We start from the raw sequence: 26,716 nt of genomic DNA on the forward strand, positions 1-26,716 counted from the left end.
CAGTGCTTGAACTGAATTTGGAAGGAAACTAGAGAGTATGAAAAGTATAGATAAGGCAGAGGTACATTATAGGTATGAAGGACAGTCTATGGAAAAGTTTAGAGATAGGGAATAATATAGTATATGTTAGGAACAGCAAGAAGTCTAGTTTAGCTGGACCACACAATGTATAAAAAAGAATAACATGTAATAAGGAAGTAACATATAATAAATCTTGATTGAAATTGCAGTTAGTTGACCCTCTAAATTATAAAATGGAGGGGCAGCTAGGTGGTGAAGTGGATAGAGCACCAGCCCTGTATTCAGGAGGACCCTAGTTCAAATCTGGTCTCAGACACTTAACACTTCCTAGCTGTGTGACCCTGGGCAAGTCACTTAACCCCAGCCTCAGAAAAAGAAAAAAAAACAAACAAAAAACAAAAAACAAAAAAAATATATAAAATGGAGAAATCTATATGACAAGTAGTTTTTTTCTAAGTTTCTAATTTCTTACCTTCTCAGTGTCAATGCCTCTGGACATAGACCAAGTGGACACAATATAGTCCATGACTCGTTCACTGAGTCCCTTTGGCACCTGATAGAGCTTCAGGAAGTCCCGAACACTATTGAGCATCTCGTGGTACCTGTTAGTGTTAGCATACATCTGCTGGAAAATGGTGGTCACGTTTCCAAAAATGGTGGCATACAGAAGGGCTGTAGGAAAGAAGGAAAAAGAAATGACATGTGAGTAGGAGTCCAGAAGTGGAATGACCTCCCCAAACATGTCATAGAAATGGCCAGGAAATTAGGCATCTGGGCAACATGTCCAGAGCCTGAGACCATGGTTCTGCTCTTCATAACCTTAAAAAGAACAAACAATGTGGACATTTTGGAAGGCTGGTTAACCTGAGCATAATGAACTAGAAGAACTAGGAGAAACACACACACATACACACTCATACATGGACAAACACATACTTTTGAATAATTAGTGTCAAGTCCTAGATATAATCAGGTAACTTTGTAAGAACTCTAGTTATACAAAGTTACCAGATTGCTATAGCAGACAAAACCATGTAATAAGGTTGATGCTCACCTTCATTATGGCTAGTTCTCCCCTCCTTTTTTTTGACTTAGATCTTCACCCCCAACATTTTTGAGTAGGTACTTAGCTCCATTCCTTAACTCCCAGCTAGCCTCTCACCTACTCTCTCATCCACCCAACTGACCAAGTATTTCAGCCCCCTAGCCATATTCTTTAGCTATAATCTTTCTGGATTGTGAGTTTTCTAGAATCCCCAAATTCAAGTGTGAGCTTCTCATCTACCTTCACATGCCCCTGCCTGCCTCTTCCCGCCATGATGAAACTTGCATGTCTACAGTGGCCCAGCCTTCTGATTCAGGTTCATCCATCTAGAACTGGAAGGAACCTTAAAGATACATCCAATCTTTCATTTTACACATGAAAAAAACTGAGGCCCAAAGATGATGTCTTACCCAAAGAAGGAAGGAAGCAAACCTGTATTAAGCACTCATTGTGTGTTAAACACGGTGCTTTACAAAAATTATCTCATTTGATTCTTTTGACAATCCTAAGAGATTAGTGCTATCATTACCCACATTTTGCTTTTAAGGAAACTCTCAGAGTTACATATTTAGTAAGTTTCTGAGGCTGAATTTGAACTCAGGTTTTCCTGACTCCAGACCTAGTGACCTCTCCATTGGACCACCTAGCTGCTCTTAGTTCATAGAAGCAGTTAACCGCAGAGTTAGAATTCAAATGTAGGTCCTCTGATGAGAAATACCTTATTCTTGCCAGTGCAACACACTTCCTCTAGAATAAATTATTATTAATCCCTTTCTAGCCTCCTAAACACATGCCATAAACTCCATATCATAGGTCAGATGTCCTCTGAGCTACTCTACTTGAGGTTTTAGACTTTCAAAGAATAATTAAATCATAGATTCTTAGAATTAGAAAAGACTGCCTAGTTCATTGAATACAGCCCCATGAATACAGTCTACAGATCCTAGATAGGCAATCTTCCAACTGCTGATTGAATAGCTTCAGTGAAAAGAAACTCATTACATCATAAGATGGATTTTCCATTTGGGGACAGCTCTAATTGTTAAGATTTTGGTTTTAAGATAGTATTTTCACCTTAGTTGTTGTTTGCTTGCTTACTGTATTTTTTTCTTTTCTTTTCCTTTTCAATCTGATTTTCTTGTGCAGCATGATAAATATGGAAATATGTTCAGAAAAACTGCACATTTGATCTATATTGGCTTGCTCGCTGTCTGAGGGAGGTGGGGTAGGGAAGGAGAAAAATTTGGAATACAGGGTTTTACAGGGGTAAATGTTGAAAACTCTTTGCATGTGTTTCAAAAAATCAAAGCTTTTATTTAAAAAAAATTTTAAAGAATTTGGTTTTGCTTTTTCCTTTATATTGAACAAATCTGCCATTCTGCTACTTCCATTCATAAGATCCAGTTCTATCTTTTAGAGCCAAGCAAAGCAGGTATACTCTATCTTTCATATAAGGTCCCTTCAAACACAACAAACATCTATTGAGACATTGTCACTAAATTTTTTCCTCCTAAAGTTAAACATGCTTAGGGCACAGAATCACAGAACTGAGGAGCTGTAAAAATCATCAGAAGCCATTAGACATGATCCAAATATAAACATATCTTACAAGGAATTGATCCTTCTCTGCATGCAGGATTTTTGAAGGAGGAACTTAGAACTTATTTCTCAAGGGAGCCCATTCCAGTTCTGGATAATTCTTATAGGTAGATGGTACAGTGATTAAAGTGTAAGCCTGAAATCAGGGAGACCCATCTTTGTGAGTTCAAATTTGGCTTCAGACACTTAGCTGTATGACCCTAGACAAATCATGTCTGGCTTAATTTGCTCAACCGTAAAATGAACTGGAGAAGGAAACAGCAAGCACTCCAGTATCTTTGCCAAGAAAATCCCAAATGTGGTTGTGAAGAGTTGGACACAAGTAAAAAATGAATAAATAACAATAAAAACAACAATTATAGGAAGTTTCTCCTGACAGAATATAAATTAACCTTTTGCAACTTCTACCCAGGATTCCTATTTCTGTCCTCTTGGGCACAGTAGATTGATCTAATCCCTCTTTCATCTGAGACTCCTTCATATAGTAGAATACAGCTGTCATGTCCCTAGTCATCTCTTCCCCTTCCTGGGATAAATAAATCCATTTCCTTTTACTGCTTTTTATATGTCATAGATTCAAAGTCCTTCACCATCGTAATTGGCCATCAGTTAATCAATGTCAGCCAGATGATATAGGGAATAGTGTTAGGTCTTGGAGTTAGTCAAATCCATTATCAAATATAGACGAGTTATGTGACCTTGGAAAAGTCCCTTGAACTATCTACCTCAAACTCCTCAACTGTGTAATGGGAATAATAACATCTAGATATCACAAGGATTATTATGAGGATTACATGAAACAATATTTGTAGAGTGCTTAGCACTGTGTTTGGCACATAATAGATATTTAATCAATGCTTGTTCCTTTTTCCTCTGCTTAAATCATGGTGCCCAGAACTGAAAACAATACTGCAGAGTAGGTCTGATGAGGGCAAGGAATACAATAAATATACTGCTTCCCTATTACTGGAAGCTATGTCCTTCTCAGTGCAGCTCAAGATTGAATTAGCTTTGGGGGTATAATATTACACATGCCCAAATTCATTCAACCAATCCATATAAAATGATTTCAATTTCCTTCATTATCTTGGAATCACTTGGCTTTCTTCCACTTTGATTTCCTAAGATGGTGTCTTAAAGGATATACAACATTCTAAATACATTTTGACCAGAACAGAGTATAGTAGGACCACGATCCCTTTCTACTTGAATACTAAACATCTACTAATAAATAATAAACTTACTAATATTGTATCAACTCATTGGTGGTTAAGGGGGAGAATAAACTATTAAGTGCCTAGTATGTGCCAGGCACTGGGCTAATTAATTTACAAATGTTATCTCATTTGATTTTGTTGAATCATACTACTGACTCATTTTGAGAATTTGCTAGAATCCCTGTCTTATTCACCCAAATTTCTTTCTAACTATGTTTCTCCATTCAGTGAAGACATAAGTGTTTCATTCTGGGTGTAGAAATGAATTATTTTATCTATTTTTTGTCTTCTTCGATCCCCATTCCATTTTATTATGATCTTTGTGGACCCTAATCCTATTGTTCTTATTAGTTAGCTATCCCTCCTAGAATATTGTCTTAGTGTTTTAGAATAGTGTCTTAGAATATTTTAATTAGCATACTAATGGAACGTTCATCTGATAAGATTAATGAGCAGAACAGAGCTTATACAAGATTCTTAGGATACTCTACTGGAGACCTCTCTCTAGACTGAAGATTGTCCATTAATTAGCAAACTTTGGGTCATATCCGGAAACCAGTTCAGAATCCACATAGCTGTAACATTATCTGACCCTCATCTTTTCATTTTTTCCACAAACGTGTCAAAAAAGTCTTTGTTCAATACCTTGTTAAAATCCAAGGCTTTTTTATGTCTAAGACATCTCCTGATAGATTAATCATTTGATGGTAGGATTAAGAACTATTGGAGTTCATTTAGATTAACACCTCTCATTTTACAGCACAGCATCTGTGAGATGACTAAGACTACAGAGGTAGTATGGAAGCAAAGTAAAAATTCAAATGCAAATCTTCTCTCTAACAGGCTCTTTTCAATATTCACTGATCTCAGAGTTGCAAAGGACAATTATAACATGAAGATTCTCTAGGACACAGGGAAATGCTTTAATGATAATGAAAAGCATTTCTCAGAATGGTGTAAAATATGAAAGGATACATTAAAAGAAGAAAACCATAGATAGGGAGGAGGGATGATATTTGAATGACTTTCATGTGACCAAAGAATTAGATTTATTCTTCTGTGCTCCAAAGGATCAAACTACCAACAATGGATAGAAATTACAGGCAACAAGGTTTCAGCTCAATATAATTCGGTATTTTATAAAAATTAGAGCAGTTGCAGTGCCAATATCATAAAATGATGATGCTACCTAAATTAATTTACATATTTACTGCTAAACCAATCAAACTACCAAGAGAGTATTTTATAGAGCTAGATAAAATAATAACAAAATTCATTTGGAAGAAAAAGTGGTCCAGGAACCCAAGAGAAATAATGAGAGAGGATTTTAAAATGAAGAAGGAATGCAGTTCTAGATCCAAAATGATATTTCAAAGTAATGATCATCATAAGTATTTGGTAATGACTAAAAAATAGAAAAATAGATCAGTAGAAGAAACTAGATAAAGAGGGATCAGAAAGAATTCAGTATTTAATAAATCTGAGACTATAAGTTGTTTTATTCGGCAACACATGCTAGGAAACTAGAAAAAAGATAGGCAGAAATAAGGTATAGGCCAGTGGTCCTCAAACTTTTTAAATAGGGGGCCAGTTCACTGTCCCTCAGACTGTTGGAGGGCCGGACTATAGTAAAAACAAAACCTCACACTCTGTCTCCACCCCTCAGCCCATTTGCCATAACTGGGTGGGCCACATAAACGTCCTCAGCTGGCTTCATCTGGCCCGTGGGGCCGTAGTTTGAGAACCCCTGGTATAGACCAATATATTGTATCATTGACCAATGTAATGTGGTACGTGTGATCTGTTAAAGGTCATATCATAAGACAGTTATTGGAAAACAAGATCAGATACTCATGATAATTATGGCAAAGAAGAGAACATTTTACTAAAGAAAAGAGCTAATCACAAAATATGAAACTGATTTTTTAACTAAATGAAATTTAAAAAGATTTTGTAAGGAAAATATCAATGCAGCAAGGATAAGAAGCAATGTCTTTACAACATCTTTGGCTAAGAGAAGTTCTGCTATCCAAGACACTTGAGAATTCACAAAAATATTTAAGATCAAAGGCCATTTTTAAATTGACAAATAGCCAAATTAATATAAGTACTTGTCAGATTAATTATTATAAACTATTTATAACTTTATGAAAAGTTGCTTCAAATTGCTAATGATTGTATACATATACATATAATATATATATATATATATATGTATGTATGTATGTATAACTTTGAAGCTTTATCTCACATGGAAAAGATGACAAAAATGGAAATGATGTTAGAATTATAGAAGGATAGTCACATTGCTATATTATTGATGGAGCTTTTTCTGGCCTAACCATTTCAAAAAGCAATTTATAATTATATTGAAAAAACAGATTAAAATGTGCATAAACTTTGAGCTTTAGTTCCTACTGCTATGTACATTTTCAAAAGAGATCAAATACTGAAAAAAAGAAACTTGATACATACACCAAAATGTTTACAGACATGTTTTGCAAGTGCCATGGATTTTGGTATCATTTTTTTTAAAAAAAATGTGGCACATGAATATAAAGGAAAAGTATTATGCTATAAGAAAGTATGAATATTCATATATTCAGAGAATTCAGAAACATAAAATATTCATATGAACTGAGAGTAAAATAAGCAGAAAAACAATACATATAAGTAATCTCTGCTCCTCTGATTAGAGGGTGGAGCCATAAACTCCTCAAATTTCACTTAAGAAGGAAGGCAGATAGGAAAAACATCTTAGAGATTCCATTTCTCACCTAACTGAATTCATTTAAGGTTTTTTTGGTTTGTTTGTTTTACTTTTCTACCATGTCTTCATACTGTTTCCCCCTCCACACAATTCTCCTTTTAAGCTTCTTTTGCGTGTTATCTTCTTTCATTATATTGGAAGTTTCTTGAGGGAAGGAATTGTCTTTTTGATATTTGTATCCTCAGAGCCTAGCATAATGCTTGGCACATGGCAGGTGCTTAATAAGTATTTATTGACCATGGGTAATATTGTCTTTGGACAATGACTACAACATAAACACAAAGAACCAAATTTCAAATTAAATGCTTTGTAATTATAATGACCAAATTTGGCATTTAAAAAAATCCCTGAAAAACGTACCCTCCCTTTCTAGAGGCAAGGGCCTATCGGTGTGGAATGATACATATGCTGTCATAGTCAGAGGTGTGCTAGCAAACGTTCAGAAAATTGATAAATAATTCTCTGGAAAAAATTGCTTGACACAATTTATGGTTAATCTACATTATTAGCATTTTCATAATCACCTTCTTAAGTCTAGTCAGTCAGCAAAATAGTAAATCAAATCCTAATTTGTAGCATTTGTTGATTTCTGAGGAAATTAGAAATTTAATGATTGCTTTTTCTGAGTTGCTATGAACTGCCTCCAACACATTCCTGAGTCATGTAGTGGATGTGTTGGTTGATTTTGCTGAACTATCTTTCTCTTTCTTTTAAAATTTTTTGTTATAAATTGGAGCTCATGGTAGGGGAAAATATTTATTTGGAAATTAAGGCAACCAAAAGGATCCATAAAAATAAGAAAAAAATTAATTAATGATATATATCTTTATATCCTTTATGAATTATGATAATGATTCTATAGATATAAGGCCCCAAATGAGAAAATTCAAGACAAAAATATTCAGTGGATAGTAAAATACACTTTTACATTAAAAGAATTAAAATTGAAATTCACCTACAAAGTATTAGAGATATAAGCCTAAGTAGGCAGTTAGGTGATATAACAGAAAAAGTGTTGGACTTAAGAGTCAAAAAGATATAACTTTGAATCCTACCTCAGACTTCCTAGTTGTTCCTGAACAACTTAAGTCACTCTCTTGTCATCAGTTTCCTCAACTGTAAAATATACATTATTATAGCACCTACCTCAGAAGGTTATTGTGAAGATTAAAGAAGAATATATATATATATGCATATGTATATATAAATTTGCAAACTTAAAGCACATGTAGTAGTAGTAGTAGTAGTAATGTTAATTGTGAAACCAACTTATTCTCACCCCTTGTCAGAAAATGGTAAAATGCTTATCCTGGGTACTTAATTTCCCAGATTATCTTTTTTATCATAGTTCAGTCAATCATAATGTGCTCATATTACCTTAATTGGCATTTTTAAGATACTTTAAGTCTCAACATCTCAATATACATCCTTGTTTCCACCATTATTTCCCTTCTTCTCTTGAGAAACCCCCAAGATTATATTTTTCCTACAAAATATTTGCTAATGATAAAGATTTTTGCTAACTCCTTTCCAGAATTAAGTCTGCTATGAGGGACTCTCTACCTCATAGCATTTTTCCTCTAGTGGCTTCTCCCTCTTGATTAATTGTGAATTCTACCAGGAAACTTCTTTTTTTCCTTATTAATTCATATAATTAATATGTGATGGATATCTTATCATGTTTTGCCATGTCATGAACTGAATCTCTATTATTATTCCTCTCCCAAAACTATTTCTTTCTACCATTCCTAGTGCTTATTCTATCTCATCAGTAGTAATAGTAGTACTAATCCCTCTTGCAGATAATAGCGAGAAAAAGGTAGATTGCTATTATATAGGGTTATTTCATTACACATATATTTTGCCCATGAGAACTCTTGTACCTCATAAAAACAAATAACATAGGTGTCAGCTCACAAATAGCCCATCTTTTTGACTGACAGTCTGGTAGAATGTTCCAGGTAAGATCTGCAAATGTGACCTGTTGTGTTCTGCTGTTAGAAGAATTAAAATGAAGAACTCCCTTGAAGAGTAGTTTAACAAGTATTTGTAAGCCCTTATTATTTATTAGCCACTGTTTTAAACCCTGGGAATATAAATATAAACAAACAGAAAATGTGCCCCTGCCCTCAAGGAGCTTACATTTCTAGAGGGAAGAAAGGCATACAAAAAGGTAGCCAAAGAATAAAGGGAACTAAAGGCTAGACGTTGAAATCAGAAACATAGCCAAGAGAGAATTGAAGGCCTCTCCTATCAATGGAGATCTTAGAAGGGATTCGCCAATGGGAGAAAGGACATATGGCATGTCAGAGAAATATTTCAAGGTAGGCTGTGTGGCACATTGATGAGCCATGATAAGAGGCCCCAAGCACTATTATTCTATGTTTCAACTGGTTGTTCCTGCACAAAGAACTAGAGATTTTAAAATTGGGGAAGGCCATCAAAGCAAATGCTCCTAATTTCACACATAAAGAACCTGTAGCCTATAAAAATGAAAGTAATGGCTTAAATTACACAGATAGTTGGTATCAAAATCATATTTCAAGGCTCCCAATCTGGTGTTCTATCTCTTGCCACATTCTTAGCCTTGGCCTGAAATTTTATTCTTCACAGAATTACAGTAAAAAAAAATCTATTTAATACTCTGGTTTTACAGTCCTTTAAGTAATCAGGTTTCTCCTCAGATGTACCAATAGCACAAGGAAAGAAGCACCAATTACAGAGAAATTTAGAAATGAAAGCTTTACTGTGTAGAATGAGATAATGTATATTTTGAAGAATTAAGGAGAGGTAGAGAATTTAAAAGGAGGCAATTCTGTTTTCTAATTTTTCCTGCTGGAAAGTCATGGTCTCTGTCATCCCAGAGAAGATGATTGTGAAATCAAAACTAACACCGATCTTCCATCCTCACAAGGAATCAGCCCATCTCTAATGACTGAGCATGTGTTCACTTTAGGAGAAGAAAACATAAATCAAAAAGCCTTAAAGACTTCCAAAGACACATCTATATTCATATATCATATTCAGTACTTAGAAAAATGTGATCAGGTTGGTAAAATAACTCAGTTCATACCATATGGATATCTTTTGTAGGAATTGGGGATGTTTAAATTGTGGAAGAGAAGATTTAGTAGAGTAGAGTGGAAGCTAAAGCTGTCTTTGAGCATTTGAAAAACTGATATTTGGCAGAAGGACTTTCTGCTTGGATCTAGACAGAAGAACTAGAAGGAATGAACAGCAAATTTAGGCTCAATATAAGAAAAAAATTTTCTAATAATTAGAGCAGTAAACAAACCAATAAGCATTTATTAAATGACTAATATATGCCAGGCACTACACTAACTGTTGGGAATAGTCCCTGCTTTCAAGGGGCTGACATTCTAATTAGGGGAAATATCACATATTGGAGGGTTCAGATATAGAGTATATAGAAATGCTCAGTAGTCCCTAGGGCACAACTAAAGGCAAACCTTTGAACCTGAAGAAAAAGCCTTAGAGAGGAACTTCAGGTTAGCTAGCAATGATCAAGTAGCAGAGAGAATAACAGCAAGGTCAATGGCAAAGCCCTGTGGACTTTTAAGATAAGGATTAGATCTGTGAATCTTCAGATGAGGAAACTTCTTCTATCAATGAATACTGGCATCTTCTCAGTCATTTATAGGCTTAAAAAGTTCCCTCGGGCACTGAAACCATAAATGATTGGCTGTAGGTCATGCAGCTGTATTATTTGAGACTAAACTTGACTATAGGTCTTCTGGCTCCAAAGCCAACTCTCTCTCCAATAGACTCTACTACCTCTACTAACTAATAATATAAATGAAACTATCCCAATTATCAAACAGCTTTTATTCTTTCAGAGGAGACAACACATGTATAAATAAATATACACAGAATATATAATGAATAAATACAAAGTAATCTCTGGAAGATCTAGAAAGGTCTTATGTAGAAGATAGAGTTTGCGTCTAGATCTTAAGAGATCAAAGTGAGGAAGGAATGCATTTCAGGCAATAGAATCTAAGGTCATTGATTAAAGGCTAAAAACTATATGCCAGAGATACTGTGGATAGTATTCCTGTTCAGTATTCCTGGTTTGAATCACAGAATCCCTTGGATCTCATGCAATTTTAAGTTTCAGTGATTCTGAGAACTTTTAGTCTTAATTAGAAAGCAAAAGGAAAATTAGAATACAGACAGCCCTAAATGATCTGTGGGCTCTAGGGAGAAAAGGAATCTGGTTAATTGAAACCCAGAATCACAAATCTTTATTTGAGTTTAAGCCTACCAGTGCTATGGCCCAACAGTCAGATGGCTTGGTTTGAATTTTATTTTCTTTTATCTTCCTTGTCTGCCCTTTGGTGAGGTGCCAAAGGATTAGTACTGATATGCAGTGATATGGATAAAAGGCAGAGAAAAAACAAGGCATATATAGTCTAAGCAATAGGAGAAAAATTAAATACTTGTGACCCTTTAAGCACAACCGAAATGTTAGTCAATAATATACCTGACATTTCACTGATCATTGAGGATGCAGAGGCAAAAATAAAACAGTTCCTGCCCTCTAGAAATCCACATTTTAATGGAGCTTATTAATATCCCTTCCCTGAATCACAGAACTGAAAACTATTTCTTATTATCAAATTAAGAAAAACTATAATGTAGAAGTATTTATTAAGTATTACTGGATGCCTTCCTCATCATCAAGGCTGACTCTAACAATGTTCTGGGAGTTTGGTTACCATTCTGGGGTCTGTTTCAGTGAAGCAGAGGAGCAACTCTCATAAAGACCAAAGGCTTAAGACCCTTCACCAGTACATTTACCAGAAAATTCTTAGCTTTAAAAAATTACTTGTATCAACTTCTAAGAATTAGAAGAAACGCTGGCACCAGCATCCAATGATCCCAGTGCCAACAGGGGAAAGAACACTATATTTGAATATTAGATCTACTATGCATGCTTGTGTGTGACCTCCCTAAACTTGTTTCCTCACTATATATTCTCTAAGATCTCTTCAAAATCTAAAGCTATGAGCTTTGGATCTTCATATTGTCATCTGATGCCAATGTAGATAAGAGTAATGGACCTAGAGTCAGAAAGACCTCAAGTTCAAATCCAGCCTCAGACATTAACTATATGGTCCTAGCAAGTCACGTAATCTCTATTTGCCTAAATTCTCTCAGCTGAAAAAATAGGGGCAGAAGGTTGTGGTGAAAATTAAAAGCTATATTTTATAAGAGTACTTAGTACAGTATTTGGAACATGGTGGTAACTTTATAAATGATTATTCCCTTCCCTTCCCCTTAGCCAAACAGCTGAGTTAGGATAATGCCCATAAAAAGGCAGGAAGCCATAGTTAATTGGGAAAGGTGGGTCATTAATACTTTGTTTTAGTATTGTCATTGATTTATGACTGTTGAAGAACAGTCATGAAATGTTTCTTTCTCTACTTTTTTTTTTTTTTCCAGAAAAGGAAAGCAGTTTTTGGAAGGCTTTTCATTGGAAGAAGCTTTTGACTTTTGATTGTCCTCAGCAAGCAGAAGAAATGCATAAAAATAGTAGGGAGGCATATAACAATTAGAGATGCCCTAAAATAGTATGGATTGTTTTGAAAGGTAATGGTTTTCCCCTCACTACAGGACTTCGAGTAAAGATTGGGTGACTACTTGTTAAGTATGCCCCAACCAACTTAAAGTCTATAGATTTCAAAAGTTTCTTTTTTCAAAGAATTCAAAAATTCCTTAATTCTTCATGTTCTCCATTCACTGACAGGGCAGCCATGGCATCCTTTCTCCCCACATGCTACATCTCCCCTTCTGCACCCCCAACTCCCAATGCTGCCCTGGGCCATTGGGTGTGTACTAGAAAACCCTTGTTGCTAAACCTGATGACTTCTTCATGCACCATTTTGAGAACAGTAACTCCTGAAAATTTTTGTACACACACACACACACACACACACACACACACACATATTACACATATGTAATTTTTTTTTTGGCAAGCCAATTGGGGTTAAGTGACTTGCCCAAGATCACACAGCCAACACATTTCCTGTTAAGGGTCTGAGGCCAAATTTGAACTCAGGTTCTCCTGACTTCAGGGCTGGTGCTCTATCCATTATACCACCTAGATGCCCAGAGAATTATTTTTTAAGATTAAACAAAATGCAGAGTATTTTATTAAAGATTTATCTTCCAAGATATCACTATGTGTATATGATATGATCTTGTAATCACTCAGATGGACTGAATATTTACCATTTTCCTACATTAAATGTCAGCGGCCAGGGGGCAAAATTCTTAGTCAAATATCTCTTGGATGATATCATCAAAAGCCCTCTGAAGCATTTCTAAACTCTGAACATGTATTAAATCTTTGGGGACTGATGACTATGAAAATAATTTTAAATAATTCAAAACTAAACTACTCATATAGCTTTGAAGTGGAGAAAGATTGGGTGCAAAACTGGGGTGAGGAACCTGTGGCCTGAAAAGTAGAATTTCACCTGGTTCATGACAAATATTTGTACAAAAAGAGGCTCATTATAGTAGTCTTTACATTTTTTTAAAGAAATATTTTTAATGGATGCTGTCTATCATCAGCCTTAGTTATGCATTCAAATGTATGGAGAGTATGCCATTGAGTAAATGGTAGGATGATGTTAACATTGACATGGTAATTAGCAACAAATTTGGAACGTTTATTTCTAATAATTTGAAATCCATCCCCATAGATACTATAATATGGGGGAATATGAAAATCTCCTGCTTTTTCTTCCAACTCCATGCAAGTTCTCATCACATCCTGGTTTCTTCTCACTCTAAGCTGGTTACTTCACACCATATTGAAAATAAACATAGTCTGAAGATTAGAAGAATTACTCAGAAATCTTCTGGAAGAGATTTTACCTCTATTCCAGGAAAACCTTTTTTATTAGATATGGCCAAAAGTAGAATGGGATGCTTTAGGGGAGATCAGTTTCCCTATCACCAAATGTCTTCAACCACAGAATGATATCACCCATTTATCAGACATGGTGCAGAGAGGAGTCTGTCCAGATATAGATTGTGTCCAAAGTTCCTCTGAGACTCTGGAGTTATGAGAGAACATCACACACACACATAAACACAGTCACATGCACATGTGCATATCATAGATTGCAGTGGTCCTCAGACTTTTTAAATAGGGGACCAGTTCACTGTCCCTCAGACTGTGTGAGGGTGGGACTATAGTAAAAACAAAAGCTCACACTGTCTCCGCCCCTCAGCCCATTTGCCATAACCAGTGGGTGCATAAATGTCCTCAGTGGCTGCATCTAGCCCGTGGGCCGTAGTTTGAGAACCCTTGGATTTAAGGTTGTAAGAATTGTAGGGACCACCTAAGTCCAAGCCACTAATTTTACAGATAAGGAAATGACTTTCCAAGTCAACACAAAGAGTATATCAAAGGTGAAATTTGAAATCAAGTATCTTGGCTCCCAAATCATCATTCTTTCCACTCTGCTCTACCCATAAATCATGGAGAATCTGAAAACTTGCATTTAACATCCTGCCCAAAATTACACCAAAAGCATAAATCATTTTCAAATGCGGTCTTCTTGTTGAATGCCAGTCAGCGAGCAATATTCTTCCAGGGGAGACAGAAGGTTATTTTAAGCTTCGTGTCTGACGACTCACCCACAAAGTCTTCCACTCTACCCGTAACCCATTAACAAGGCAGTCTGTGCTACCTCATTTCAACTAGTGTTTTAATAGCACCACAGATAAAAGCCCAGCAATTTCCACAGGCAATTACTCCAGCAAATGAATCACCAAGGTCAGGCACAGGTTGAAAAGGTCACCAAATAATTTGCTACTTTACTTATTTTCTGCTGGTTGGTTTAGTAATTGCCAAAAAAAAAAAAAAAAAAAAAAAAAAAAAAAAAAAAAAAAGTATAATTTAGTTACAAAACACCTGGCTAAACTCAACCTAGATTGTAGGTTTGCAACTCGGGCTTTTGTTGCTTTATAATGAGATACCCGAGTTAATATTTCACTGATATGAGTCATCAAAGGGAAACTAATTAACAAAGCAATTTAAAATAACACAATTTAAAAATCCATTAAATAAGCCTGTTATCCTTAACTCAGCTCATCTTCCATTTGTGGTTTTGTCATAATTCTCTAAGGGCCTTATCAACTTGGAAGCACTTAAAATCACAATGAAACTTTTTCTGGAGTCTTTCACCTTTTCTTTCGGAGAAAGTTCATAGAACTAGAACAGGGAGGGATCTCAGATGCCACAGAGTCGAACTCTCTTATTTTATCAATAAGGAAAATGAGGGTCCGAAAAATTACACTTACTGGACCAAGGTCTCACAGGGAGCAGATACCAAAGGCAGAATTTTAATCAAGGCTTTTCAACTCCAGAGCAGTCATTCTTAAAGTGGTGTCCAATGACTCATGGGGGATGCCCTGAAACCTCTTCAGGAAATCTAAGAGGTTAAAACTATTTTTATAATAATAATCAAATGATATTTGCCTTTTAAAATAGTCCTTCCTAAAATCGTTAATCTCATTGCATAATTTTTTTTAAAAAATTCATTAAAACAACCAATGCATCTAAAATTGGAAGAAAAGTAAGAAACTGGAAAAATAAGTTTGTAACAAGTTTCTTTGATAAGTCTCATTTCTCAAATATATAAGGAATTGACTCAAATTAAAATACAAACCATTCCCCAGTTGATGGATTGTCAAAAATAGGAACTGGAAGGTTTCATATAAAGAACTCAAAACTATCAATAATTCTATGAAATAAATAGTTTATCATTAATAATTAGAAATCTGAGTGCCACCTCACACTTATCAGATTGGGGTGCAAAAAAGGAAAATGATAAATGCTGGAAGGGATATGAGAAAATAGGTAAAGTGAGGCACTGTTGGAAGAACTATGAACTAATCTAATCATTCTGGAGAACAATTTGTAACTATGCCCTTAAAGCTATAAAACTTTTCACCCAATAATACTACTTGGTTTACATACCAAAGAGATCAAAGGGAAAGGGTCCTAATATATCTTTTCTTTTCTTTTTTTTTCTTTCTTTTATTTTAGTGGAAAAAAATTGGAAACTGAGGAGATAGTCATCAATTGGGGAATAGCTGAACAAATTATGGTATATGAATGTGATGTGATACTACTATACCATACAAAATGATGAAAGGGATGATTTCAGGAACACCTGGGAGGACCTACATGAACTGATGCAGAATAAGGTGAATAGAATCAGGAGAAAAACAATATTGAAAAAATAATCAACTATGAAAAGTAGTAACTGATCAATAAAATGATGCACCATAATTGCATGATGAAAAATATTATTCACCTCCAGATAAAGAACTGATGGACATATAGTGTAGACTGACCTGATTTGGGGTCACAGATCAGAGGAGGTTACCAGTGCATGGATGTCAGAGCTAAGGAGATGCTAAAGAGAGCAACTATAATAATGCTAAAGAGAGAGGACTAAATTTGGAGGTCAGAAGAAACAAGGTAGCTCACATTCTGGGAGGAGATTTGGGGCTCATGTTTAAGCCATTTTGATGCACAATGATTAATAATATATTAGCATTGTCTCTTTCAAATTTTTGGTCTCAAGATCCTTTTATACTCCTTAAAAAATACTCCTTTGAGAACCTCAAAGAGTTTTTGCTCATATAAATTATATCTGTTGACATTTACCATATTAGAAATGAAGGTAGATAAGTTTTCAAATATTTAATTCTCTCAGTAATAACAACATATCCATTTTATGTTAACAAAAACAATATTTAAGAAAAAACCATATATTCTAAAACAGAAAAATAGTGAGAAGAGTATCATTGTTTTCCATATTTTTTGTAAAATAGAATACAGCAGGTTCTCATAAATGCTTCTGTATTTAATCTGTTGTGATTGCTGTTTTGTTTTTTAATTATTCATATTTTTCAATTAGCTATAGCTATTTTAACTGAATAGATTCACTCATTGATTAGGTTCAAGATTGTGTCTTTGCAGGAATTTCTAGCTTAACTTTAGCATTTCCTATGATTACGAACTTCACAACTATTAGGCAAAGTTGCTGTCATGGAAACCAGGATTTGGACACTATGTGGATCACTCATCTTGAGAAGCTCTTGAGACTATAAATTTCAGAAACACTTAGCCCCGGCCAGCCCTAGTAGAGCTGATCTGCCAACAGAAGGCAAAGGATGGAGAAGCCAAGGTCACATTGGTTATGCTCCAACTCCACTTTTCTGAAGAAACTCAATCTGTGCTCTCTTTCCTGTGTTTTCTCTGCCACTGTCCTGGTGAATGAAACCAGAGCTGGCAGCCTTGCTCTTCTAGTAGGATCTTATCCAGATGCTTGGAGAATTTCTCTAATTCTTCATTTTCTGCTAAATTATAATTGTCTTCATAGTAATCCCTTTTTTATATTGATCATGAGCTTTCCTGTATTTGATGACCCATGAAATTTTATCTCTTGTGGCCTCAGCATATAATTGTAATCAATTTTGTCAAGTCCTTTGTTTGCTGGTCTAATGAGCACTCCTGAGCTATCCTTTCTTTTATTGAACTGCCACTTCTTTTGTTATTCAGATTTGATTTATTGTAAGACTATCAATATTGATGTTTTTCAGTTCTTCCAGTAGCATGGTATTTCAATCATCATAGAACAAAGATCTATAGGTATCTACAAAGATGCCTACAATAATTTAGTATTTATAAATGACTTAAAATTGTGATTTTTAGCCCCTTTTGTTTTCTCTTATGCTACTCCACACCATCACTATAGAAACAGATGGGACTGACAAAGTCTATTGATTCCTGCTCTGTAGAATGTTTTTAAATGTACAGTACAATACAAAAGATTACAAAAGAAGCCAACTTTATTGAAATAAATTTTCAAAATATTTTTTAAATTATAGACTCCATGTTAAAAAAAAAACATCATTTTAGAGGATTATGGATCTCTTATAGTTAAAAAGGAGTTAGTATAGTCCAACTCATTCACTTTACAGATGGAGAAATGGGTTCAAGGAAGTTAAATTGAAGATGAACCTGAAATTTTCTTTGTTTCCTGGATAGTATTCATGGCCAAAGATTTCATTACTAAATTGGTGGCAAGGAGTGTGTGTGTGTGTGTGTGTGTGTGTGTGTGTGTGTGTGTGTGTGTGTGTGTGTACACTTCATTATTTAAAACAACAAACTGGCTCTCTCACCTATATGTAATCCAAGCTTTTCCAACATGGAAAAAGCTGCCAGAGTTTACATTCCATTGGTGCAGTCTTTGAGAATCCAAACTTATTGCTAAATCACAATGAAGCAATGAAAATAGACTATAATCTTTTGTGTTATAAAAGCATTTGATGTTTTCTAAATATATTTAGAATATCTAAATAATTTACTGTCTATTGGTCCATATTCTATTAGTCTATCATTTAAATGCAATTGTAAACATGCGATTGTAAACTGATTAAAATAAGAATACTCCTCTCCAATTGATAAATGCTCAAAGAATATGAACACTTTTCAGATGATGAAATTAAAGCCATCTATACTCATATAAAATGCTCCAAATTACTATTTGTTAGAAAAATTCAATTTAAACCAACTCTGAGATACCTCAACACCTCTCAGATTGGCTTAAATGACAAGAAAAGAGAATTATAAATATTGAAGGGGATGTGGGAAAACTGGGACACTAATACATTGTTGGTGGAATTGTGAACTGATCCAACCATTCTGAAGACAATTTGGAACTATGCCCAAAAGGGTGTAAAATTGTTCATATCATTTGATCCAGCAGTGCTACTACTGGATCTGTATCCCAAGGAAATCATAAAGGATGGAAAATGACCCACATGCACAAAAATATTTGTAGCAGCTCTTTTTGTGGAGGCAAAGAATTGAAAAATGAGTAGATGCTCATCAGTTGAGGAATGGCTGAATAAATTTTGGAATAATAAAGAAATAGAATATTATTATTCTATAAAAATGATGAACAAGCTGATTTTAGAAAGGCTTGGAAAGATTTACATGAAGTGATGCTGGGTGAAGTGAATAAAACCAGGAGAACATTGTACACAATAACAAGATGATATGATGATCAACTGTGATAGAATTGGATCTTCTCAGCATAATGTATATTTAATAAATTTAATGTACATGTATAACCAGAAAAGAAAGAAAATAATAAAATAAAAGGAATATTCCAATAATCTCCATAAAATATGAAGTAGAACAGGAAAGGTAACTCATCATATAATATTTGGAAAAACTGGTATTTTCTTATTCATTAGGGGAAAATGGAAAATGTAGGTGGTTTATTCTATAATTTCAACAGGACAAACATTAACTGCAAATGCTAAAAGAATTTTGCCTCATATTGTTGGTACAGAGAGAATTTCTATTACAGTGATTAAATCAAGAATCCCTTTAGGATTTAAGGATTTTTAAAGGGGATATATGAACAAAAATACACAGATACATCCTCTTTTCAAAACTCTGATCAAGCAGAAAATATTTATATACCACCTATATATATGTACTTTACAACAAAACAATTAAAATTGAACTATATCAAGAAGCCCTCTTTTAATCATCTCTACTTCAATTAATTCTTTATTCTTCTGGGGTTACAGCCCATATTGAGAAGTCTACAGGTGACATTTTGAATCCAGGAATCATTGCCACTGCAAACATTTTTGCATAAAAGAGGAGAAAGGACCTATAAGTGCAAAAATGTTTGCAGTGGCACTTTTTGTAGGGCAAGGGATCAGAAACTGAATGGTTATTCAGTTAGGGAATAACTGAATAAGTAATGATATATAAATTATTCTGTAAGAATATTGTTCTGTAAGAAATTAATAGCAGGTCGATTTCAGAAAGATGTGGAAAACCTTATATGAACTGATGCTGAGTGAAGTGAGCAAACCAGGAGAACATTGTACACAGTAACAAGAAGATTATATGATGATCAACTCTGATGGACTTGGATCTTTTCTACAATATGATGATTCAAGACAATTTCTATATAGTTGGGATGGAAAATGCCATCCACATCCAATGAGAAAAGTTTGGAGACTGAATATGAAGCAAACTATAGTATTTTCATCTTTTTGTTTGCTTTTTTTCATGTTTTTTTTTCCCATTTGGTCTGATTTTTCTTGCATAACATGACAAATATGTTTTAAAGGATTGCATATATTTAACCTATATAAGATTGCTTGATATTTTGGAAAGGGGGGAAATAGAGGAGGAAGAGAGAAAAATCTGGAATACAACGTCTTACAAAAATTAAGTGTTGAAAACCACTCTACATATATTTGTAAAGATAAAATGCCGTTAAGAAAAAAAATTTGAGTTCCAAATTATTTCCTTCCCCTATCTACTAAGAAGGCAAGCAAAATAATATTAAAATATAAGATTATGAAAAACATGTTCACATTAAGCATTTTTTTAAATAAAGAAAAATAAAGAAAGTAAGAAAAGTATATTTCAGTTTGCACTCAAGAGTTCATCAGTTCTCTCTGGAGATAGTTAAACTTTTTTTTAAAAAACATTGGAGAATGATTGGGTAAATTATGGTATAAGAATGTTATGGAATATTATTGTTCTGTAAGAAATGACCAACAGGATGAATACAGAGAGGCTTGGAGAGACTTACATCAACTGATGCTGAGTGAAACGAGCAGAACTAGGAGATCATTACACACTTCAACAATGATACTGTAGGAGGATGTATTCTGATGGAAGTGGATATCTTCAACATAGAGAAGAGCTAATCCAATTTCAATTGATCAATGATGGACAGAATCAGCTACACTCAGAAAAGGAACACTGGGAAATGGGTGTAAACTGTGAGCATTTTTGTTTGTTTGTTTATTTTGTTTTTCTTCCCAGATTATTTTTACCTTCCGAAAACAATTCTTCCTTTGCAACAACAACAACAACAAAATTCGGTTCTGCACATATATATTGTACCTAGGATATACTATAAGATATTTAATATGTATGAGAATGCCTGCCATCTAGGGGAGGGGGTGGAGGGAAGGAGGGGAAAAATTTGGAACAGAAGGAAGTACAAGGGATAATGTTGTTAAAAAAAAAATTACCTATGCATATGTACTGTCAAAAAAATGCTATAATTATAAAATTAATTTTAAAAATTGCTCTTACAATGCTTAATGATCTCACCACTCTTTGCACTTCACTTTGCAATAGTTCATATAGATTTTGCCACATTTTTCTGAAACCACCCATCTTGTCATCTGTTGTAGTACAATAGTATCATTTTTCCTCATTGGAATTAGTATTAACTTTATTGAGTACCTTATGATTACTCTTTCATATTTATCTTTTTATATTTACACTTGAGTTTTATGGTGAATGTAAAATTTTCTTTTTGTCTCTGACCTTTCCAACAGGAATGCTTAAAAATTCCCTATTTCACTAAATTCATTTCTCCCCTGGTGGATTATACTTAGTTTTGCTGGTTATTCTTATCTCAACCTTATTAGTTTATTCTTAATTGAAGTCCTAGTTCCTTTGCCATCAGAGGGTGATCAGTGGCTTTTTTTCAATTTTTATTTCACTCTTTGGATATATTTGGAGGCATTTTTCATTAATAATTTCTTTAAATATGTTGTATAGGATCTTTAATATAATGACTTATTATAATGACTTTTGGATAGTCTAATAATTCTTAAATTATTTTTCTTCAATAATTTTTTCAAGTCAGTTGTTTTTCCAGTGATATATTTTATATTTGCTCATGCTTTTCATTCTTTTAATTTGGTTTTATTTTTTCTTGATGTCTCATGTAGTTATTAGCTTCAATTTGCCAAATTCTGATTTTAAGATATTTCTTTTTTCATTGAATTTTGGGGCTCTTCTATCATTAAGTCAATTATGTTTTTTAAGGTGCTTTTTTCTTCAGTATTTTTGTGACTTTTACCAAGCTGTTAACTCTCTTTTCATAATTTTCTTAAATAACTTTCACTTCTTTTCAGAATTTTTCCTCTACTGGGGAAAGGGACCTGTATGTGCCAAAATGTTTGTGGCAGCTCTTTTCGTAGTGGCTAGAAACTGGAAGTTGAATGGATGTCCATCAATTGGAGAATGGTTGGGTAAATTATGGTATATGAAGGTCATGGAATATTATTGCTCTGTAAGAAATGACCAGCAGGAGGAATACAGAGAGGCTTGGAGAGACTTGCATCAACTGATGCTGAGTGAAATGAATAGAACCAGAAGATCGCTGTACACTTCAATGTTGTATGAAGATGTATTCTGATGGAAGTGGATATCTTCAACATAAAGAAGATCCAACTCACTTCCAGTTGATCAATGATGGACAGAAACAACTACACCCAGAGAAGGAACACTGGAAAGTGAATGTAAATTGTTAGCACTACTGTCTGTCTATCCAGGTTACTTACACCTTCGGAATCTAATACTTAATGTGCAATAAAAAAATGGGATTTACAGACATATATTGTATCTAGGTTATATTGTAACATATGTAAAATGTATGGGATTGCTTGTCATCTAGTGGAGGGAATAGAGGGAGGGAGGGGATAATTTGGAAAAATGAATACAAGGGATAGTGTTATAAAAAATTACTCATGCATATATACTGTCAAAAAAAATTTATAAATAAAATTAAAAAAAAAAGAAAGAGATGACATGATGGTATACTTAGAGAACCCCAAAGACTCTGCTAAAAAGCTATTAGAAATAATTCAGAATTTTAGCAAAGTCGCAGGATACAAAATAAATCCACATAAATCCTCAGGATTTTTATACATTACCAACACAATCCAACAGCAAGAGATACAAAGAGAAATTCCATTCAAAATAACAGTCGATAGTATCAAATATTTGGGAATATATCTACCAAAGGAGAGTCAGGAATTATATGAGCAAAATTACAAAACACTTGCCACAAAAATAAAGTCAGATTTAAATAATTGGAAAGACATTCAATGTTCTTGGATAGGCCGAGCGAATATAATAAAGATGACAATACTCCCCAAACTAATCTATTTATTTAGTGCTATACCAATCAGACTCCCAAGAAACTATTTTAATGACCTAGAAAAAATAACAACAAAATTCATATGGAAGAATAAAAGGTCGAGAATTGCAAGGGAACTAATGAAAAAAAAGTCAGAGGAAGGTGGTCTAAGTGTACCTGATTTAAAGCTATATTATAAAGCAACAGTCACCAAAACCATTTGGTATTGGCTAAGAAATAGACCGGTAGATCAGTGGAACAGATTAGATACAAAGGACAAGATAGTGAATAAAAATAGCAATCTAATCTTTGACAAACCCAAAGATCCCAAATTTTGGGATAAGAATTTATTATTTGACAAAAACTGCTGGGAAAACTGGAAATTAGTATGGCACAAACTAGGCATGGACCCACATTTAACACCACATACTAAGATTAGATCAAAATGGGTCCAAGATTTAGGCATAAAGAACGAAATCATAAATAAATTGGAGGAACATGGGATGGTTTACCTCTCAGACTTGTGGAGGAGGAAGGAGTTTGTGTCCAAGGGAGAACTAGAGACCATTATTGATCACAAAATAGAACATTTTGATTACACCAAATTAAAAAGTTTCTGCACAAACAAAACTAATGCAAACAAGATTAGAAGGGAAGTAACAAATTGGGAAAAAAATTTTACAGTTAAAGGTTCTGATAAAGGCCTCATCTCCAAAATATACAGAGAATTGACTTTAATTTATAAGAAATCAAGCCATTCTCCAATTGATAAATGGTCAAAGGATATGAACAGACAATTTTCAGATGATGAAATTAAAACTATTTCCACTCATATGAAAGAGTGTTCCAAATCACTATTGATCAGAGAAATGCAAATTAAGACAACTCTGAGGTATCATTACACACCTGTCAGATTGGCTAAGATGACAGGAACAAATAACGATGAATGTTGGAGGGGCTGTGGGAAAACTGGGACACTGATGCATTGTTGGTGGAGTTGTGAAAGAATCCAACCATTCTGGAGAGCAATCTGGAATTATGCCCAAAAAGTTATCAAAATGTGCATACCCTTTGACCCAGCCATACTACTACTGGGCTTATACCCCAAGGAACTACTAGAGAAGGGAAAGGGTCCTGTATGTGCCAAAATGTTTGTGGCAGCCCTTTTCATAGTGGCTAGAAGCTGGAAGATGAATGGATGTCCATCAATTGGAGAATGGTTGGGTAAACTATGGTATATGAATGTTATGGAATATTATTGTTCTATAAGAAATGACCAACAGGAGAAATACAGAGAGGCTTGGAGAGACTTACATCAACTGATGCTGAGTGAAACGAGCAGAACCAGAAGATCATTATACACTTCAACAATGATACTGTACGAGGATGTATGCTGATGGAAGTGGATTTCTTCAACATAGAGAAGAGCTAATCCAATTCCAATTGATTAATGATGGACAGAAACAGCTACATCCAGAAAAGGAACACTGGGAAATGAGTGTAAACTGTTATTTTTACCTTCTGAATCCAATTCTTCCTGTGCAACAAAAAAATTCGGTTCTACACACATATATTGTATCTAAATTATACTGTAATATATTTAACATATATAGGACTGCTTGCCATCTGGGGGAGGGGGTTGGGGGAGGAAGGGAAAAAATCTGAATAGAAGTAAATGCAAGGGATAATGTTGTAAAAAAAATTACCCATGCATATGTACTGTCAAAAAATGTTATAATTATAAAATAAAATAAAAAAATTAAAAAAAAAAAAACTTTAATAAATACCTTTAAAATGTACATTAAAAAAAAAAAAAAAAAAAAAAAAAAAAGAAAGAGCCAGACCCCCCCATACACTCTTCACTGATAATGATAATATTGATGAATAAAAAATATCATTGAAAATTAAAAAAAAAAAAAGAATTTTTCCTCTACTACTCTTACCTCTTAAAAAAAAGTATTCTAGGAATTCTTCCTGGCTTTGGATCCAATTAGCATTTTATTTTGAGGTTTTTGTATGTAACTCTTTTAACATTGTTGTCTTCTTCAGAGTTTATATGACAGTAGTAGCTTTTTATGATCAGATTTTTTTTTGTTCATTTTCCAGCCTATTTCTTGATTGAACTTTATGTTAAAATTGGGCCCTGCTCACATGGGTGAGGCATTGTGCCAAGCTTTAAATGTTTTGTGCTATTATTTTTTAAACTAATTCTGAAGCTCTGCAAGTTTTTGGTGCTTCCAAGGTGGTATGATCTGAGAGAGATGTTGTCATTTCTCTCTTGTTCTGCACTCTGGTATTTCCCTTAGACAGAGCCCTGCTTCCCTGTAGCCATAAGTGCTAACATTCTTTTTGGTCATGGAACTATGACCAAGACTCCTGTTCTCCCATAACCACTTCTACTCATTGCTCCTAGATAGATTGTCTTGTGTCTAATCTATCTTTCATGTGACAGTCCTTCAGATTTTATCCTACATCCTACATTTGCAACTGAAAAAATGTAAATAAGCATATGAATATTAATGATGTGTCATATAATTATGTCCCAGGCTTCATAAATTCACAAAAAAAGAAAAGTAGGACAGATGGAAGGTAAAGGGAAAAAAATTAAACAATTATGTTAAAAAATGCTGAAAGGACACACCATAAGAAAACCAATATTAGATTAAACTCTAAACTTATACAAGCACCTGAACTCTTGACCTTGTTTGCACATTTGGATACCATGTCAGTTGATCATAAACATCTTTGAAACAACTTAGACAATAAAAAGATTCTTTCAGCATGGAACTGTTTCTAGAACTGTATTTTTTGTTTGTCAGAAGAGTCTAGTCACTATATTATAAAGAATAAAAAAAACAGTAACTTAGAAATGATATTATGAAATATAATAGTTCAAACTAGCCAAGGTACAAAACTGTGAACAACTAAATGATCTTTTTTTTCATTTTATTATTCACTTCCACTTAACTTCTACCAAACACCTACAGACATAATAAATTATCAGAGTATATGTGAGCATATACTTAAGTTCCCTTTGCATAGAGAAACAGGCTAGCATAACAGGCTGACTCCATAAAATAGAATATGAAGTAGTAATTAGGGATTCTTAATAACTTGTAGTATTATTTTAATAATGACTGATAATTTTATCACCTCATAAGTCAAAAGATTTGGTTTTGAAGAAGTATACTAAACTCACAACCAGTGGATAGAAATCATCCCTTGTTAAAAAAACAAAAATAACTTTTTAAAATTTAAAACATTACCAATTAATCAAAATTACATATTAAATACTTATGCATATTAGGCACTGTTAGTCTTTGTATTTAGAGTCAGCAAGATGACTCTGAGGATAAAGCATGGTCTGGAGTTAAGAAGATCTCTGTACAAATTCAGCCTCAGATACATACTGTGTGACCCCTAGTAAGTCACTTAACTTCTTTGCCTTAATTCACTGAAAAAGAAAATAACAAATCCTTCCAATGTCTTTGTCAAGAAAATTCCATGAAAATATAGTAATAAATGGAGTTTTCCTTAAAATGACAAAAATCATCTATCTAAAATCATCAGCAAGCATTATATGTAAGGGAGATAAGCTAGAAGCATTCCTAATGAGATTAAGGTAAAACAAAGTTGCTTGTTATTACCACTATTATTCAACATGGTACTAGAAATGTTAGTTTTAACAATAAGAAAAAGAAAAAAAATTGAAGGAATTAGAGTTGGTAATAAGGAAACAAAACGATCACTCTTTGCAAATGATAAGGTGATATATTTAGGGAATTAACTAAAAAACTATTAGAAACAACAACTTTAGCAAAATGGCAGGATGTAAAATAAACACATATAAATCATTGGCATTTCTCTATGTTAACAAAAAGTTCAACAACAAGATATAGAAAAAAATCTCATTTAAAAATTTGTGGATAATATAAAACATTTAGTAGTATACCTACCAAGACAAAGCCAGGAATCATATGAACACAATTACAAAATATTTTCCACACAAATAAAGTTAGATCTAAAC

General features: G+C 33.9%; 1 protein-coding gene across 9 annotated transcripts in view; it reads right to left on the reverse strand.

Annotated features, from left to right (window-relative positions):
- The window catches only part of KCNH1 (potassium voltage-gated channel subfamily H member 1), a 610,670-nt gene that overhangs the window by 202,679 nt on the left and 381,275 nt on the right, over positions 1-26,716 (reverse strand). For all 9 annotated transcript variants that reach the window (XM_074309074.1, XM_074309077.1, XM_074309078.1 and 6 more), the window contains one exon: positions 494-693. In XM_074309074.1, the coding sequence (XP_074165175.1) occupies positions 494-693 (200 nt within the window). The remainder of the gene's footprint in view (positions 1-493; positions 694-26,716) is intronic.

This window comes from Sminthopsis crassicaudata, chromosome 4 (genome assembly GCF_048593235.1).
Source record: "Sminthopsis crassicaudata isolate SCR6 chromosome 4, ASM4859323v1, whole genome shotgun sequence".
Classification (NCBI taxonomy): domain Eukaryota; kingdom Metazoa; phylum Chordata; class Mammalia; order Dasyuromorphia; family Dasyuridae; genus Sminthopsis; species Sminthopsis crassicaudata.